The sequence below is a fragment of the Chelonia mydas genome, chromosome 2 (genome assembly GCF_015237465.2).
Source record: "Chelonia mydas isolate rCheMyd1 chromosome 2, rCheMyd1.pri.v2, whole genome shotgun sequence".
Lineage (NCBI taxonomy): Eukaryota > Metazoa > Chordata > Testudines > Cheloniidae > Chelonia > Chelonia mydas.
In genome coordinates, this window is record NC_057850.1 from 139,262,445 (window position 1) to 139,277,221 (window position 14,777).

Genomic DNA, 14,777 nt, shown 5'->3' on the forward strand with positions numbered 1-14,777 from the left:
CAATTATTTCCTTTTCCTGAGAAAATTAGCACAAGTAAGAGAGAAATTCAAAGAAAATTAAACATAAAACTTGATCTCTGAATATAAATAAGAGGTCGTAGTCTCTTTATTTGGCTGAGGTTCATGATGTTAACTGATGACTTAATCCTAAGCGAAGGTACATGATGCTAATGAATGCTTAAGTCTTAAGTGGAGCAGAGCATCTGATTCAAGAGGTGAATATAGCTGAACTGATTGTTAACAGCAACCATAGTATAATTCAATTTAATATCCTTGTGGGGCCCAAAGAAGCCCACCACAGTAGCACAAAACTACACAAAACCAAGAAAGCTAGTTAAAAGGTACAGACACAAAAACTGAAATGTCTGTAAGATGCATAGAAACCTTTTAAAAACATTATAATAGAGGCTCAAATTAAATATATACTCCAAATTAAAAAATATAGTAAGAGGACCAAAATGTACCATCATGACTAAACAAAGTAAAGTAAGTGTTTAGAGGCAAAACGGCATCCTTTAAAAAAGGAAAGTTAAATCCTACTTAGGAAAATATAAAGGAACATAAACTCTAGCAAGTCAAAAGGTAAAGCATAATTAGGCATGCCAAAAAAAATAATTTGAAAAACAACTGACCAAAGACAAAAATATTTGTTAGTTTTTCATTTAAGTACATCAGAAGCAGGAAGCCTGTCAAACAATTACTGGGGCCACTGAACGACCAAGCTGCTAAAGGAGCATGCAAGGAAGATATGATAATTGTGGAGAAGCTAAACAAATTTTTTGCATCAGTTTTCACTGCAGAGGATGAGAGAAAGATTCCCACACCCGAACCATTCTTTTTTTTGGTGAGAAATCTGAGGAAGTATCCCAGAGTGAAGCATCAGTAGAGGAGGTTTTGGAACAAATCAAGAAATTAAACAGTAATAAGTCACCAGGACAACATGGCATTAACCCAAGAGTTCTGAAGGAACTCAAATATAAAATTGCACAAGACCTAACTGTGGTATGTAACCTATCATTTAAATCTGCTTCTGTATCTGATAACCAGAGGATAACTAATGTTACACCAATTTTTTAAAATTGCCCCAAAGGCGATCCTGGTAATTACAGGCTGGTAAGCTTACATTAAATACCAGGCAAACTGGATGAAACTATAGTAAAGAACAGAATTATTAGACACACAGATGAACACTATTTGTTGGGGAAGAGACAACAAGGCTTTTCTAAAGGGAAATCAGGCCTCACCAATGTATTAGAATTCTCTAAGGGGGTTAAACATGAAGACAAGGGTGATCCAGTGAATATAGCACACTTGAACTTTCAGAAAACCTTTGACAAGGTTCTTCACTAAAGACTCTTAAGCAAAGTAAGCTGTAATGGGATAAGAAGGAATGTCCTCTCATGGCTCAGGAACTGGTTAAAAGACAGGAAACAAAGGGTAGAAATAAATGGTCAATCTTCAGAATGGAGAGTGGTAAATAGCAGTGTCCCTCAGGGATCTGTACCAGAACCAGTGCTGTTCAACATATTCATAAATGAGCTTGAAAAAGAGATAAACAATGAGGTGGCAAAATTTGCAGATGATATAAAATTGCTCAAGATAGTTAAGTCCAAAGCAGACTCTGAAGAGTTATAAAGGGATCTCAAAAACAGTGTGACTGGGCAATAAGATGGCACATGACACACAAGTCTCTTCGACTACCATTCCAGAGGACATGCTTCCATGCTGCTGATGCTCATTTAAAAAAAAAAAGGGGGGGGGGGGTAATTAAATTTGTGACTGAACTCCCTGGGGGAGAACTGCATGGTTCCTGCTCTGTTTTACAGCATTCTACCATAAATTTCATGTTATAGCAGTCTTGAATGACGACGCAGTATGTTGTTCATTTTAAGAACATTTTCACTGCAGAGTTGACAAAAAAAAAAAAGACACCACACACACACAAAGAAGGTACCAATGTGAGATTTTAAAGATAGCTACAGCATTGGACCCACGGTTTAAGAATCTGAAGTGCCTTCCAAAATCTGAACATGCTTTCAGAAGAGTTAAAAGAGCACCACTCCAATGTGGAAACTACAGAACCCCAACCACCAAAAAAGAAAATCAACCTTCTGCTGGTGGCATCTGTCTCAGATAATGAAAATAAATGTGCCTCGGTCCGCACTGCTTTGGATTGTTATCAAGCAGAACCCATCATCAGCATGGACGCATGCCCTCTGGAATGGTGGTTGAAGCATGAAGAGACATATGAATCTTTCGTGCATCTGGCACACAAATAACCTGCAACGCCAGCTACAACAATGCCATGTGAATGCCTGTTCTCACTTTCAGGAGACATTGTAAACAAGAAGCAGGCAGCATTATCTCCTGCAAACATAAACAAACTTGTTTGAGCGATTAGCTGAACAAGAAGTAGGACTGAGTGGACTTGTAGGCACTAAAGTTTTACATTGTTTTATTTTTAAGTGCAGTTATTTTTTGTATATTCTACATTTGTAAGTTCAACTTTCATGATAAAAAGATTGCACTACAATACTTGTATTAGGTGAATTGAAAAATACTATTTCTTTTGTTTTTAACAGTGCAAATATTTGTAATAAAAATAATATAAAGTGAGCACTGTATACTTTGTATTCTGTGTTGTAACTGAAATCCACATATTTGAAAATGTAGAAAATATCCAAAGCTATTAAAATAAATGGTATTCTACTCTTGTTTAACCGTGCGATTAATCACGATTCATTTTTTTAATCACACAATTAATTGTGATTACTTTTGTTAATCACTTGACAGCCCTAATGCAAAGTAGTGCACTTGGGAAAACAATCTTAGCTGTTACCACTCAAGAAAGATCTTGGAGTCATTGTCGATACTTCTCTGAAAACATCCACTCAATGTGCAGTGCCAATCAAAAGCTAACAATGTTATGAACAATTGGGAAAGGGATAAATAATCAGACAGAAAATATCATACCACCACTATATAAATCCATGGTACGCCCACATCTTGAATACTGCATGCACTTTTGGTCACCTGATCTCAAAAAAAGATATATTAGAATTGGAAAAGGTACAGAGGAAGGACAAGAAAAATGAGTTAGGGGTATGGAACAGCTTTCCGTATGAGAAGAGATTAGAAAGACTGGAATTTTGGAAAAGAGATGACTAAGAGGGGATATGATAGAGGTCTATACAATTGTGACTGGTGTGGAGAAAGTGAAGAAGAAAGTGTTATTTACTCCTTCACATAACACAAAGACCAGGGATCACCCAATGAAATCAACGAACAGCATGATTAAAATAAATAGAAGGAAGTACTTTACATAACACACAGTCAACCTGTGGAACTCATTGCCAGGAGATGTTGTGAAGGACAAAAGTATAACACTGTTCAAAAAAGAATTAGATAAAGTTCATGGAGGATGGGTCCATCAAGGGCTATTAGCGAAGATGGTCATCGATGCAACCCCATGAGGTGGGTGTCCCTAGCCTCTGATTGCTAGAAGCTGGGAGTGGATGACAGCGGATGGATCACTCAATGATTGCCTGTTCTGTTCATTCCCTCTGAAGCACATGGCATTGGCCACTGTCAAAAGACAGTATACTGAGCTAGAGTGATCATTAGTCTGACCCACTATGGACTTATGCTGTTCTTATGAAACTCCAGCATGCATCGTACAAAGTATGTAGACAGTGTGTAGGCAACAACAACAATAAAAACATTTATTCATAAGGTGCACCAGGCAAAAAGGACTCTGTGATCCTAACAATAGAGGTCCAAATTTTCAAATAAGTGCATGCACTTTTGAGCCTGACTCAGGAGCGCAAATCTTCTGGATGTGCATGTGAATTGGGGTTACACGCACAAACACACACAAAAGAGTGCATACTCCCTTAGGTACTGACCTGTTTGAAAACTTGGGGCAGAATAATTTAAAAACAAACCCTAATTGTAACCAAGCAAGCACTTCTGAAAGAGTCCTATTGAAATGAAAAATAATTAAACCAATAGGATTAAAGAGCCTACAGAAGGAACTTTAAGGACCTACAGAATTGAACAGACTGTGGTATCACTGCAGTAGAATTCTATAGGTTGGCTGTATGGAGTACATTGATAAAAATGTTATCTTTATTTAAACAATATCCATACAATACCACCTAGCTTGTGTATGGTGCTTTTTCTCTAGTTTTCCCTGAGTAAAGCAAAGTCATTCTATTTTTACAACTAGGAAAATAGAGATAGAGACTAAGTGCTATGGAGACACAAAGAAAGTCAGTGTCAGAACCAGAATTAGACTCAGGAATTCCTAGCCTCCTGTCTTGTACCCATATCACTTGACCGGGCCTCATTCCTGCTACACAATGCTAGTAAGATCAATGCTTGCATGTATTAAGTATCACGGAATACCAGTTTTACCTTATTACCCAGTGTTTCAAAATATCTTCAAAGTCGTGTATTCATAGAGTCTTTTTGTTATTTCTACTGGCATCAACTTTTCCCCTCATTTTCCTCATTTCTGGTTACTTTAACCCCTTTCTTTTACTGACAGAATCTTTCACAAAACCAGTCTCATTCAATCCAAAATTAATGGAAGTCACTGTGATGTTAATGTGGCTTTAAGAGAATGAACAGAATCTCCAGGATGTGGGAGCTGACAGCTGGAGGAGGCCGATGGTTTGAGGTTAAACTGAGAGACGGACCTGAGTTCAGATGCTCTGTATATATGTTAACTATGTATTTAATAAAGACAGTTAATTTATGAGCAATGAATTATTATCATTATTAAAGACTAGAGAGACAAAGTGGGTGAGGTAATATCTTTTATTGGACCAACTTCTGTTGGTAAGAAGTTGTGATGGAAGCCTATGAGGGAGTTTAGTCCATCTGTCCATGCAGAATGTCCATGGGGTGGGTTTGTGGGAGATGAGTTTGTAGAGTTTCTCTTGGAGTTGTTTGGAGAAGGATTTGATGATATCCTTAAGTTCCTCAGTAAACTGTGGTGTAAGGTCTTCTTTGAATTCTTTCTAGTAGATGGTGTCAGAGAGTTGCCTTTTGGCCTCGTTAATGTAGTCATCACGGTTGAGGACTATGATGGCACCCCCTTCATCTGCTGGTTTCATCACTACCTGGTAGTTACATCTCAGGGTCTGTATGGCCGTCCTTTTGGTGGTAGAGAGATTATGGTAGATACGTTTGTGATGTTTCACAAAGCAATCCTCTATGTCTGACCTATCAGTCCTCATCCTCAAAGTCCACAACACTTTCAGAAGACAAGCCTGGGAGCTTAAATTCGTAATTCTGCTAGGCACTAAAAATCATGGACTAGACACAGACACTGCATTTATGGCTTATTACAACAATCAGTAACCACTAACCCCCTCTTTTTGTTCTCTGACTACAGAGGTGTTATCGGGACTGTCATAAATATAAAGGGAAGGGTAACCACCTTTCTGTATACAGTGCTATAAAATCCCTCCTGGCCAGAGGCAAAATCCTTTCACCTGTAAAGGGTTAAGGTAACCTCGCTGGCACCTGACCCAAAATGACCAATGAGGGGACAAGATACTTTCAAATCTTGGGGGGGGGGGGGGGCTTTTGTCTGTCTGTGTGATACCTTTGCCGGGAAGAGATCAAGGATGCAAGCCCTCCAACTCCTGTAAAGTTAGTAAGTAAGCTAGCTAGAAAATGCATTAGGGTTTCTTTGTTTTGGCTTGTAATGTAAATTCCGTGTGCTAGAGGAAATGTGTATTCCTGTTTTTGTGTCTTTTTGTAACTTAAGGTTTTGCCTAGAGGGTTTCTCTATGTTTTGAATCTGACTGCCTGTAAGATTATCTTCCGTTCTGATCTTACGGAGTTGTTTTTTTTTTTTTTGTTCTTCTAATAAAGTTCTGTCTTTTAAGAATCTGACTGGGTTTTTTGCGTCTTAAAAATCCAAGGCTGGTTTGTGCTCATCTTGTTTATTCTCAAGCCTCCCCAGGAAAGGAGGTGTAAGGGCTTGGGGGGATATTTTGGGCAAAATAGGAACTCCAAGTGGTCCTTTCCCTGACTGTTTGTTAAATCACATGGTGGTGGCAGCGTTTTACCTAATCCAAGGGCAAAGACTTTGTGCCTTGGGGACGTTTTAACCTAAGCTGGTAGAAATAAGCTTAGGGGGTCTTTCACGCGGGTCCCCACATCTGTACCCTAGAGTTCAGAGTCGGGAAGGAACCTTGACAGGAACACTCTACTTTGAATGATCCCTTAGAATATGTGCTACGTGCTTATGCTAAACAATCTGTTCTCTCTTGCATTTACCTGTGACGCCTGGAGTTCTTTTCCGAGAACTGAAGAGCTCTGAATGGCTCAAAAGCTTGTCTCTCTCACCAACAGAAGTTGGTCCAATAAAAGATATTACCTCACCCAATATCTCATTTCTCTAATACCATTGAACCAACATGGCTACAACAAAGCTGCATATATTAAAGACTAGTTGATTACTTGACTATAAAAGAACACATGGTACCAAGAGCAAAGGAATTTATAAAAAGAATTGAAAGAAGTTTAAAAAAAAAAAAATAACTAAAAGTTACTCAGAAGTGAAAAACAAATTTGAATGAAATAAGGAAAGAAGTAAATATAAATATCTGTCAAGTTTGTATCAAAATAATTATTATGATAAAGGATCGCATGAACTACCTTATTTGAAACCAAATGATAAAGTACATATCTAAATGGTAGAAATTGGGTTCAGAAAGCCACTTCAACAAAAGACGTACCACCTCAATCTTGTGTCATGATTAATGATGGTCAAGTGTATAGACAAAATTGGAGACATTTGCAATTGTTATTGCAATTTTCAAACTCAGCTGAAAAAAGAAATGATATCATACCGCATCAAGAGCGGCAAGAAAATGAAAATGACATCATCCCTCTAAGTCATAAGAGCAACTTCAATATAGAAAACATGGAAGTTAGACGGTCACTGTATCAAAGGAGACTTGTTAAAACACTTATAGTAAGCAGTTAATTCTGATTTTGTAGATAGACAGATACACACAAATAAAGTTGTGCTAAAAATATTGGAAGAAAGTAGATGTGGTGTTACTGTGGCTTTAAAAAATGAATGGAATCTCTAGGGTGTGGGAGCTGACAGTGGGAGGAGTGAGTTGATGTGATGCTGGACTGATAGATTGACCCGAGTTAAGATGTTCTGCATATACGTTAATTATGTATCTAAATAAAGATTCTTGTTAAATTACTAGAAATGAATTATTATTAAGCCTAGTAAACTATACTTGAATATAAAACATATAAGATATGTAACAACTATAAAATGTTAGCTTATGTGGGGCCATACCCTCTACCCCCTTTGCATTACAAACAAGATCAACCTCAGTTGACCCACACTTCAACACACTATACAAAGATATTTTAATAATATAACCCAGAACATTAGCATATAACATCACTCTTAACAGCTTTGTTCTCCAATTAATATTTTTTTTACCCTTTCTTCCACCAGCTGAGGAGGTTTATCAACTTACTGAAATATCAAGTTCTAACAGCAAAGCTGTTTTTACTGCATCTTCCCTAGTGAGCTGAACTGCTTTGGTCACTGGAACATGGAAGACTATACCATCTGAAATCAATGAGGACACACCGAGTTCCTGAAAACAAGGACATAAAAGTTTAATCTGATTAAATATGACCAACTGTATGGCAACCTACTATATAACATGCACAAATAAACTCACAAGTAATTAGTGGGACCATTTTCTTTTTCATATTAACATCATAAAAAGAGAATTCCAAACCACACTGTAAACATGCACTCTATATACACATACAGTATCTCCCCCATACCTTTTTAAAAAATTCATGCCCGAGTATGAACAGGGACACTTTTCAATTCTAAAGTGTAATAAGCCCAAATTGTGGGAAAAAAAGCACACAGTTTGACAAGTCACTGCTAAAGTGGATACCAAATACAGGTTCAGTAGTTTTCTTTTTGAAGAGTTACCTTAAAAGATCCAATTTAAAAGTGGCAATTAAATCAGATACTGTATGAGGAAAAGATGACAGAGTGGCTAACACCATAACTAATGAATGTTGGAAGTAAGACTATAAGCCATTTAAAAATTAGAAATATAGGATACAGCTAGGGTTAGACCAGTAAGCAGCTTATGGGAGAGAGCTTTAAATACAGTTGTATTTTTAAGCCTCAGCACTCTATAGACAGTACAACAAAAGAGAACCAAAATTCAGGTTCTGTGCACACCAGGAGAGGCAACATGCTCAGTGCCCAGAAGGAGGAGCATGCTACACTGTAGCAACCCTTTCTAACTCAGTGAAGGGGAAACGCTAACAATTCCAGCCCACCTCTGCCAGAGGGTGTCCTCAATTAAAGGCAAGGCTCTAGCCCTCATTTCACTCCCACCCGTATCAGTGAGCATCATCCACTACCATTAGAGAAGAATTAAGAAAACTGAAAATGGGATATATATTATACTGTTTTCTCAGATGGATTCAAATTGTTTTATCAATTAAAACAAGGACAACTATTGACATCAGTATCCTTAAACAGAGCTGGGCAAATAACTAATTTTTCAGTTTGCTGGCAGTTCCAAAAAAATTATTTCAAGTCAAACTGAAACAAACATTGCAAAAAATTTCAGTGAACTGAAAAAAAATCCATTTTGGTTCGACCCCAAATGGATTTTCCACACATTTGTTAAGGGCTAGATTCACAAAAACAGCCGGAGGAAGAGAAGGGGATGTGGTGGTGCCATCCTCCTTATAACTTTTAGCCCAGTCATTAGGGCATTCACCTGAGATGTGGGAGACTGAGGAGCCATTTTCTCCTATGCCTCACATGAAATGATTTGAACTTGGGTCTCACTCACTACAGGAAAGTGCCTTAACTAGTGGACTATAGTATATTCTGGTGTTGGGGGTCTCTCAATCCTTCCTGTTCAAATTGAACCACTTTGCATAAATAAATTTAAAAAAAATCACTGGAGCAGGAACTTGGGTCCCCCAGATCCCAGGTAAGTGTCCTGTCCACCAGGTTCTATAGTCATGTTCACACTTTTCTTGGCACAATGACTATACATTGTCATTATGAATAGGCACCATCACCACCTCCTCCTCCTTTGTGAATGACATGTCAGTCCCTCCCCAAATTTTTTTTTGCCAAAACTATTTAATGAATTGACATCACCTTCACAAATAATTTCAGGTGTACTGAACCGGTTTTCTTTTTCCAAACAAACTATTAGTCTGAAAAAATTCACCCAGCTCTAATCCTAAAGACTCCTTATAATTAAAGCAGAAGAATGAATAATATTCATTTTGAACTGTTACCCCTTAAAGAACATTTTAAATTGCTCTCAGAATGGTTTAGTTCCAGTCACTCAGACTCAGAGTCCAAATAAATCACTAAAGAGGCCACGCACCCAGCCCCGCACTTGAGAGTGGATGAAAGGGAATCCTTTTATGGTGACGCTAAAATCTGAGTTGATGGGCTTCAGTAGGAGTTGCCTTTAGTTTTGCCTAGAAGGAAGGGGATGGTTGCTGCAATGTGAGATCTTGGAAAATACGTAGGCAGCAGGGTAACAATAGGGGAACAAAGAGCATGTCAGAATTCCAAATGTCATCTGAAAGAAACTTAGAAATGTAACCAAATGCTCATGGTCTGGCAAACAAAGTACCATTTTTGAGCTGCATTTTCTAGACCATTCTGGGCTTCATAACTATAGAGTGCAAAAGATCACAAGCTGAGGCTGTGGAGCCTTTCTTTGTTTTGTTTTGCATAGCATATCATACCATGGTTTAAAATGGCTTCTTTGTAAAAGCATATTGAGCTTAAAGCACCAATATCAACTATTTGCTAGCTTTTAACCTGCAATTTATTGTTCAATTTACAACAGTAAAACTAGTATGAAGTTATTATGGTGGCAAGTTTGTCACAGCTATTGAGTATACTTTGAGCTGGTTTTGCATGATCATTTCTGACTTTTGTAAAGTACTGCGTTTTGAATGAAAATTGGACTAGACTGATATTAATGGAAGGAGTTTTTCATTACTACAAAATAAACTTTTGATGATTCCAGCAATTAAAGTTGTTCACTTCCTGGCATTTTGGTGTAATTTTCTTAGAGAGGGCTTATCTTGTCTGTTATGTAACTGGTTATATTTATCAGGTCACTGTCCGCTAAACTGACAAACATTCAGATTCTACCCAAGATATAAGCAGACATTTGTTACTTATAAAGTAATATGAAAATCTGCTTCCTTCAGAAACATATATGCCTTAGAAATTTGTTCAAAGGTCCCATTTAACTACAGAGACACAAAGTGGGGGAGGTAATGTCTTTTATTGGACCAATTTCTCCTGGCAAGAGAAACGAGCTTTTGAGCCACACAGAACTCTTCTTCAGCTCGAAAACTTGTCTCTCTCACCAATAAAAGTTGGTCCACTAAAAAAATATTACATTACCCACTTTGTCTCTCTCTAATTTCTCAGACACAGTGTAAGAGAGTGCGACTCACCCCTGCGGCGCCTCCTGCTGGTTGTTGGGAATTAGCTCACCAGCCTCTGGAGCATCCTCTGCAGGCCGGTGATCTGCCTTACCGTTGGCCCCACGTCCCTCCCAGACCCAGTGCCCCATGTCTCTTGGATGGCTGCCCCCTGGCAGTACACCTATTGTCTCTCAGGGTCCCCGTCCCACCCCACCCAGGGGAACTCCCACTCCCTATCCCCACCTTGCCTCAGTGTAAGGTTACTGCCAGTCACCAACTTGCCCCTTGTATCGGGGGAGACTGCAGTGCAAAAGCCACTTATCGCTGGCAAGGAGAGGTTTGGACCTGCTGCCTCGGCCTACCCCCTTTGCAACCCCAATACCTGTCCGGCCTTGCTCTGCCTCCCAGTACCTCTATGGACCTTGGACCAGGCCCTACAGCCTGAGGAGTTGCCAGCCTAGAGCGCCCACGCTCATCCTGCTCCTTTCCCAGCATTGCACCACCCTTAGTACCCTGTCAGGCAGGCATCCGGGCCCTGCTCTCTGCCAGCCTGGAGAGAGACTCTCTGGGCCTCTGGCTCACAGCTTTTTTATACAGGCCAGCTGGGGCCTGATTAGGGCATGGCACAGCTGCAGCTGCTTCCCCAATCAGCCATCCCTAGCCACAGCCCTCTCCAGGGCTGCTTTTAACCCCTTCTATTTTAGGAGCAGGATAAACACCCCGCTACACACAGCTACACTCCATTTAACTATAGGAACATGTGTGTAAACATCCATTGATCAGAATTTTCTCTATCTTTTATCATCCAAAACTCTGAAGTCCTTACCTGGCCAGTGCCGTCCTGAAACTGTACATCTATATATTCTGATGGCAGAGCAGGAATATTAAGAGCAGACTGTGAAAGAGGAGGGACTGATCGATCAAGTGAAGCTTCAGTATCTTGAACGGACACTACAGAATGAACATTAGCTGGTTTTTGGGATAAAGCATCAGTAGCCTTCACTTCTAAATCTTCTAGCTTCAAATGCTGTATTTCTGAGTCTAAGCTGCATATTCCTGACATGGTTGGGACTACAGTCATTGCAGAGACACCATTAGACACAGCCCTGAGATTGTTGCTCATGTCTTCTTTTATGTTCCATGACGTAAACTCTCTTCTGAGGGCAAGCCAAAGCCCATCAATCCATGGCTCAACCACTATTTCCAAACTGAAACAAACAAGGCAAAGTGGAGGTAAAGAATGACTTACTTCACTTTTAATTCTTACAGATAACCAAAAGAACAAAAAAGGCTTGATGACACTTCTCATTTTCTATTACCTGTACACAAACAGCTGCCATTAAAAGGACTTCCTTTACTAAAAATTCATGTTTGCATTTGACATGACATTTTTTTCCCCAGATTTAGGGGTAAAAAGCACTCTTTCTGCCAACTATACAACCTTCATCCTCTTATGATGAAGCTCATTATAAGGAGTTAAAAAAGGAGTAACTGGAAAACACATGACTTTCAGCTGTTTATTGTAAGCTACAGACATAACTAATAAAGTTCCATTTTTTAAAAACACAAAAATAAGTCTTATGGTTGTGGCAATGTTTGTATGTTTTATTCCGTCCAGCACCTTCATACGCCTAACCAATATAAACAGCATTTCAAAATAGCTTTAAGCCAAGGGTCTGGTCTCCAGTTGATGGAAAGTGAAACCAGGAAAACAAGAACAAAACTATTTTCTCACAGTAAAAATCTGTATCTCTAAAGAAAAGGAGACACTGAGATTAGTGGGCCATTTTACAGAGGAGAAACAAAAATAATTTCAGGGAGTACCCAAACTAATCCTGCTACTATTGGCAGGAGGGGGAGGCGGAGGGACAGAGACAAAAACAAACTGCACAGAAGACTCCACCTGTTGAGATACAAAAACTGGTATGCTCAGATGGGTAAATCTCCTTTGCATGAAGCTGAGGTCACGGTTTTGTTTGAATCCAGTCTCCATATACTAGCTAGAGGTCACACTACCCACCATTTCAACTACAGAGATATTGTAGAACTGTGGTTGTTTTGTATTTATAAGACTGAATTTTCTTTGGTTAAACCTAAAAACTAGTAATAAAACCTTGTACCCATAATATAGGTAGAAAACGGCCAAGCATGTCACTGTTTATGAAAAGGTCTTCAGATGCAGTTTTCAGAAGTGCTGAGCCCTCACAGCTTCCACTGGAATTATGGATACTTAGCACTTCCCAGTAAACAGGCCCATTCAAATCCACTGAAGATTTAAGTATGATTCTTCTAGCTCATACTGGGTTCAATCCAGTCAGGTGCTTAGCATCGTCAAATACTACTGGCTTCACTGAGTACTCAGCAACTGGCAGGATTCATCTTTAAATCCCGTGTTTACTGGGAGAAAATAAAAAGCAATTAAACTAATTCTGCTCATACCCTACGCAATCATCCGCCAGTCCAGTCTCATAGAAATGCTGTGCACCGAGTTCCTGGAGTCGTTTGTCTACTACCTTCCCACCATTGCAGAAGAACATGTATTCAGAATCTCCCAGACCTGAAAAATCCACGTAAAGAGGGTTTATATCTACCAAACAAATAAATATAAAATTTACAGTGAAAAATCAAGATATTGTCTCACAAACAGGGAAGTTGGTATGTATATGAAAAGTAGATATATTTAAGTCCTAAATTAACAAAACACATGTGAACTGAAAATTGAATAGCTGATTACATTATTAAGGTATAGCTGACAAATGGTTCCTCTTCATTTACCTGCCCACTGCCAAGTTCAAAATGTTGTTTCTGTTGCAACAGCTGTAGGCACTAAAAATACCTCAAGCAACATCTTCCTGCCATGTTTTAGGTGTTTATCATCAAAAACTGTTGTCTAACAAAACACCTAAACTAAAAACAAATTGTAGGTTGTAAATTCACGTGAATACCCAAGAAATAAACTTATTTCAGCTAGAGCTAAGATTATTAATATATGTCACTAATTTAAGGGAGGAAAACATATTAAACATACTAGAGAGAAAAAGAAAGAGAAACATTAGAAATGCAGGAAAATTTAAGTAAAGGTAAATTTTAAAACCAGAGAGGTATATGGAAATACATGAATCAGGTAATTTCCCCCATTGTCTTGCTCAGGAACCACCAGAGATACTGAGTAAAAAATATCCAAGCATAACTCTTAGGTCCTTAACCTCAATCGCCTTAGTAAAGATCCTGATCCAGCACAGGGTCAGAGAGAATATCTGCTCTTAACTACACTCTGATTAGGGGTCTCGCTGCCTTCTCAATGGCTGGAGAGGCCATAGTAAAAGATGCACATAGCATAACAAAGGGTATCTTTCCCCACTATTCACAAAGAAGCACAAAATTGTAGGACTGGAAGGCACCTTGAGAGGTCATCTAATCTAGTCCCTCACACTCACAGCAGGACTAAGTATTATCTTGACCATCCCTGACAAGTGTTTGTCTAACCTGCTCTTAAGAATCTCCAGTGATTGAAATTCCACAATCTCCCTAGGCAATTTATTCCAGTGCTTAACTGTCCTGACAGTTACGAAGCTTTTCCTCATGTCCAACTCAAACCACCCTTGCTGCAATTTAAGCCCCACTGCTTCTTATCCTATTCTCAGAGGTTAAAGAGAACAGTTTTTCTCCCTCCTCCTTGTAACAACCTTTTATGTACTTGAAAACTTATATCCCCTCCCAGTAGGTATACTGTTAAAGATGGCATTACACACAGAGCTAGCAAACATGAAATCAGTTACAAAAATCAATGCTCTGTTTCACATTCTCAATCATCCACCTGCAATTAGTAATAAATACAGTATCTTCTCCAGAATTAATAGGACCATGGCTGCATACTTCTTATACTCCTCAGAAAACTCGTAACTAAAAATAAACTTCAGAATACACATGACCAAGTTTTTTAGCCTGATAGTCTAAATGCAGGTTGAACAGTCAGCAGCACTCTGGTAGTGGAATTAAAGCTTTTCAGATGAACTTTTGCATTTCCAGAACTGTCTGGGTTTTGGTTTTATACCTCAATATTCTTTGATTTTTCCCCCATTAAGTTACTGACAAGTGTTAATTTTAACTGTAGCTTAATTAACAAACGCCATTTGATGTTTCTCACTATTGTTGAAATATGTCATGGCACAAGCATTAAGAATTTTCAGGAAAAAAAAAACACTGACATTTTTACACTTTCACATCTCCAAACTTACATAGTCAATTTATTATAAATTTGGTAATACAAATATTTT

The 14,777-nt window shown here is 38.7% G+C and overlaps 1 protein-coding gene across 14 annotated transcripts in view; it reads right to left on the reverse strand.

Annotated features, from left to right (window-relative positions):
- Positions 1-14,777, reverse strand: part of MTRR (5-methyltetrahydrofolate-homocysteine methyltransferase reductase) — a 116,740-nt gene that overhangs the window by 86,284 nt on the left and 15,679 nt on the right. For all 14 annotated transcript variants that reach the window (XR_006288775.1, XR_006288774.1, XR_005224445.2 and 11 more), the window contains 3 exons: positions 12,940-13,057; positions 11,327-11,708; positions 7,524-7,646 (listed from right to left, as the gene is read on the reverse strand). Coding sequence is in view for 9 of the 14 variants with exons in the window: in XM_043540275.1 (XP_043396210.1) it covers positions 7,524-7,646; positions 11,327-11,708; positions 12,940-13,057 (623 nt within the window). In the remaining 5 variants the exon portion in view is untranslated. The remainder of the gene's footprint in view (positions 1-7,523; positions 7,647-11,326; positions 11,709-12,939; positions 13,058-14,777) is intronic.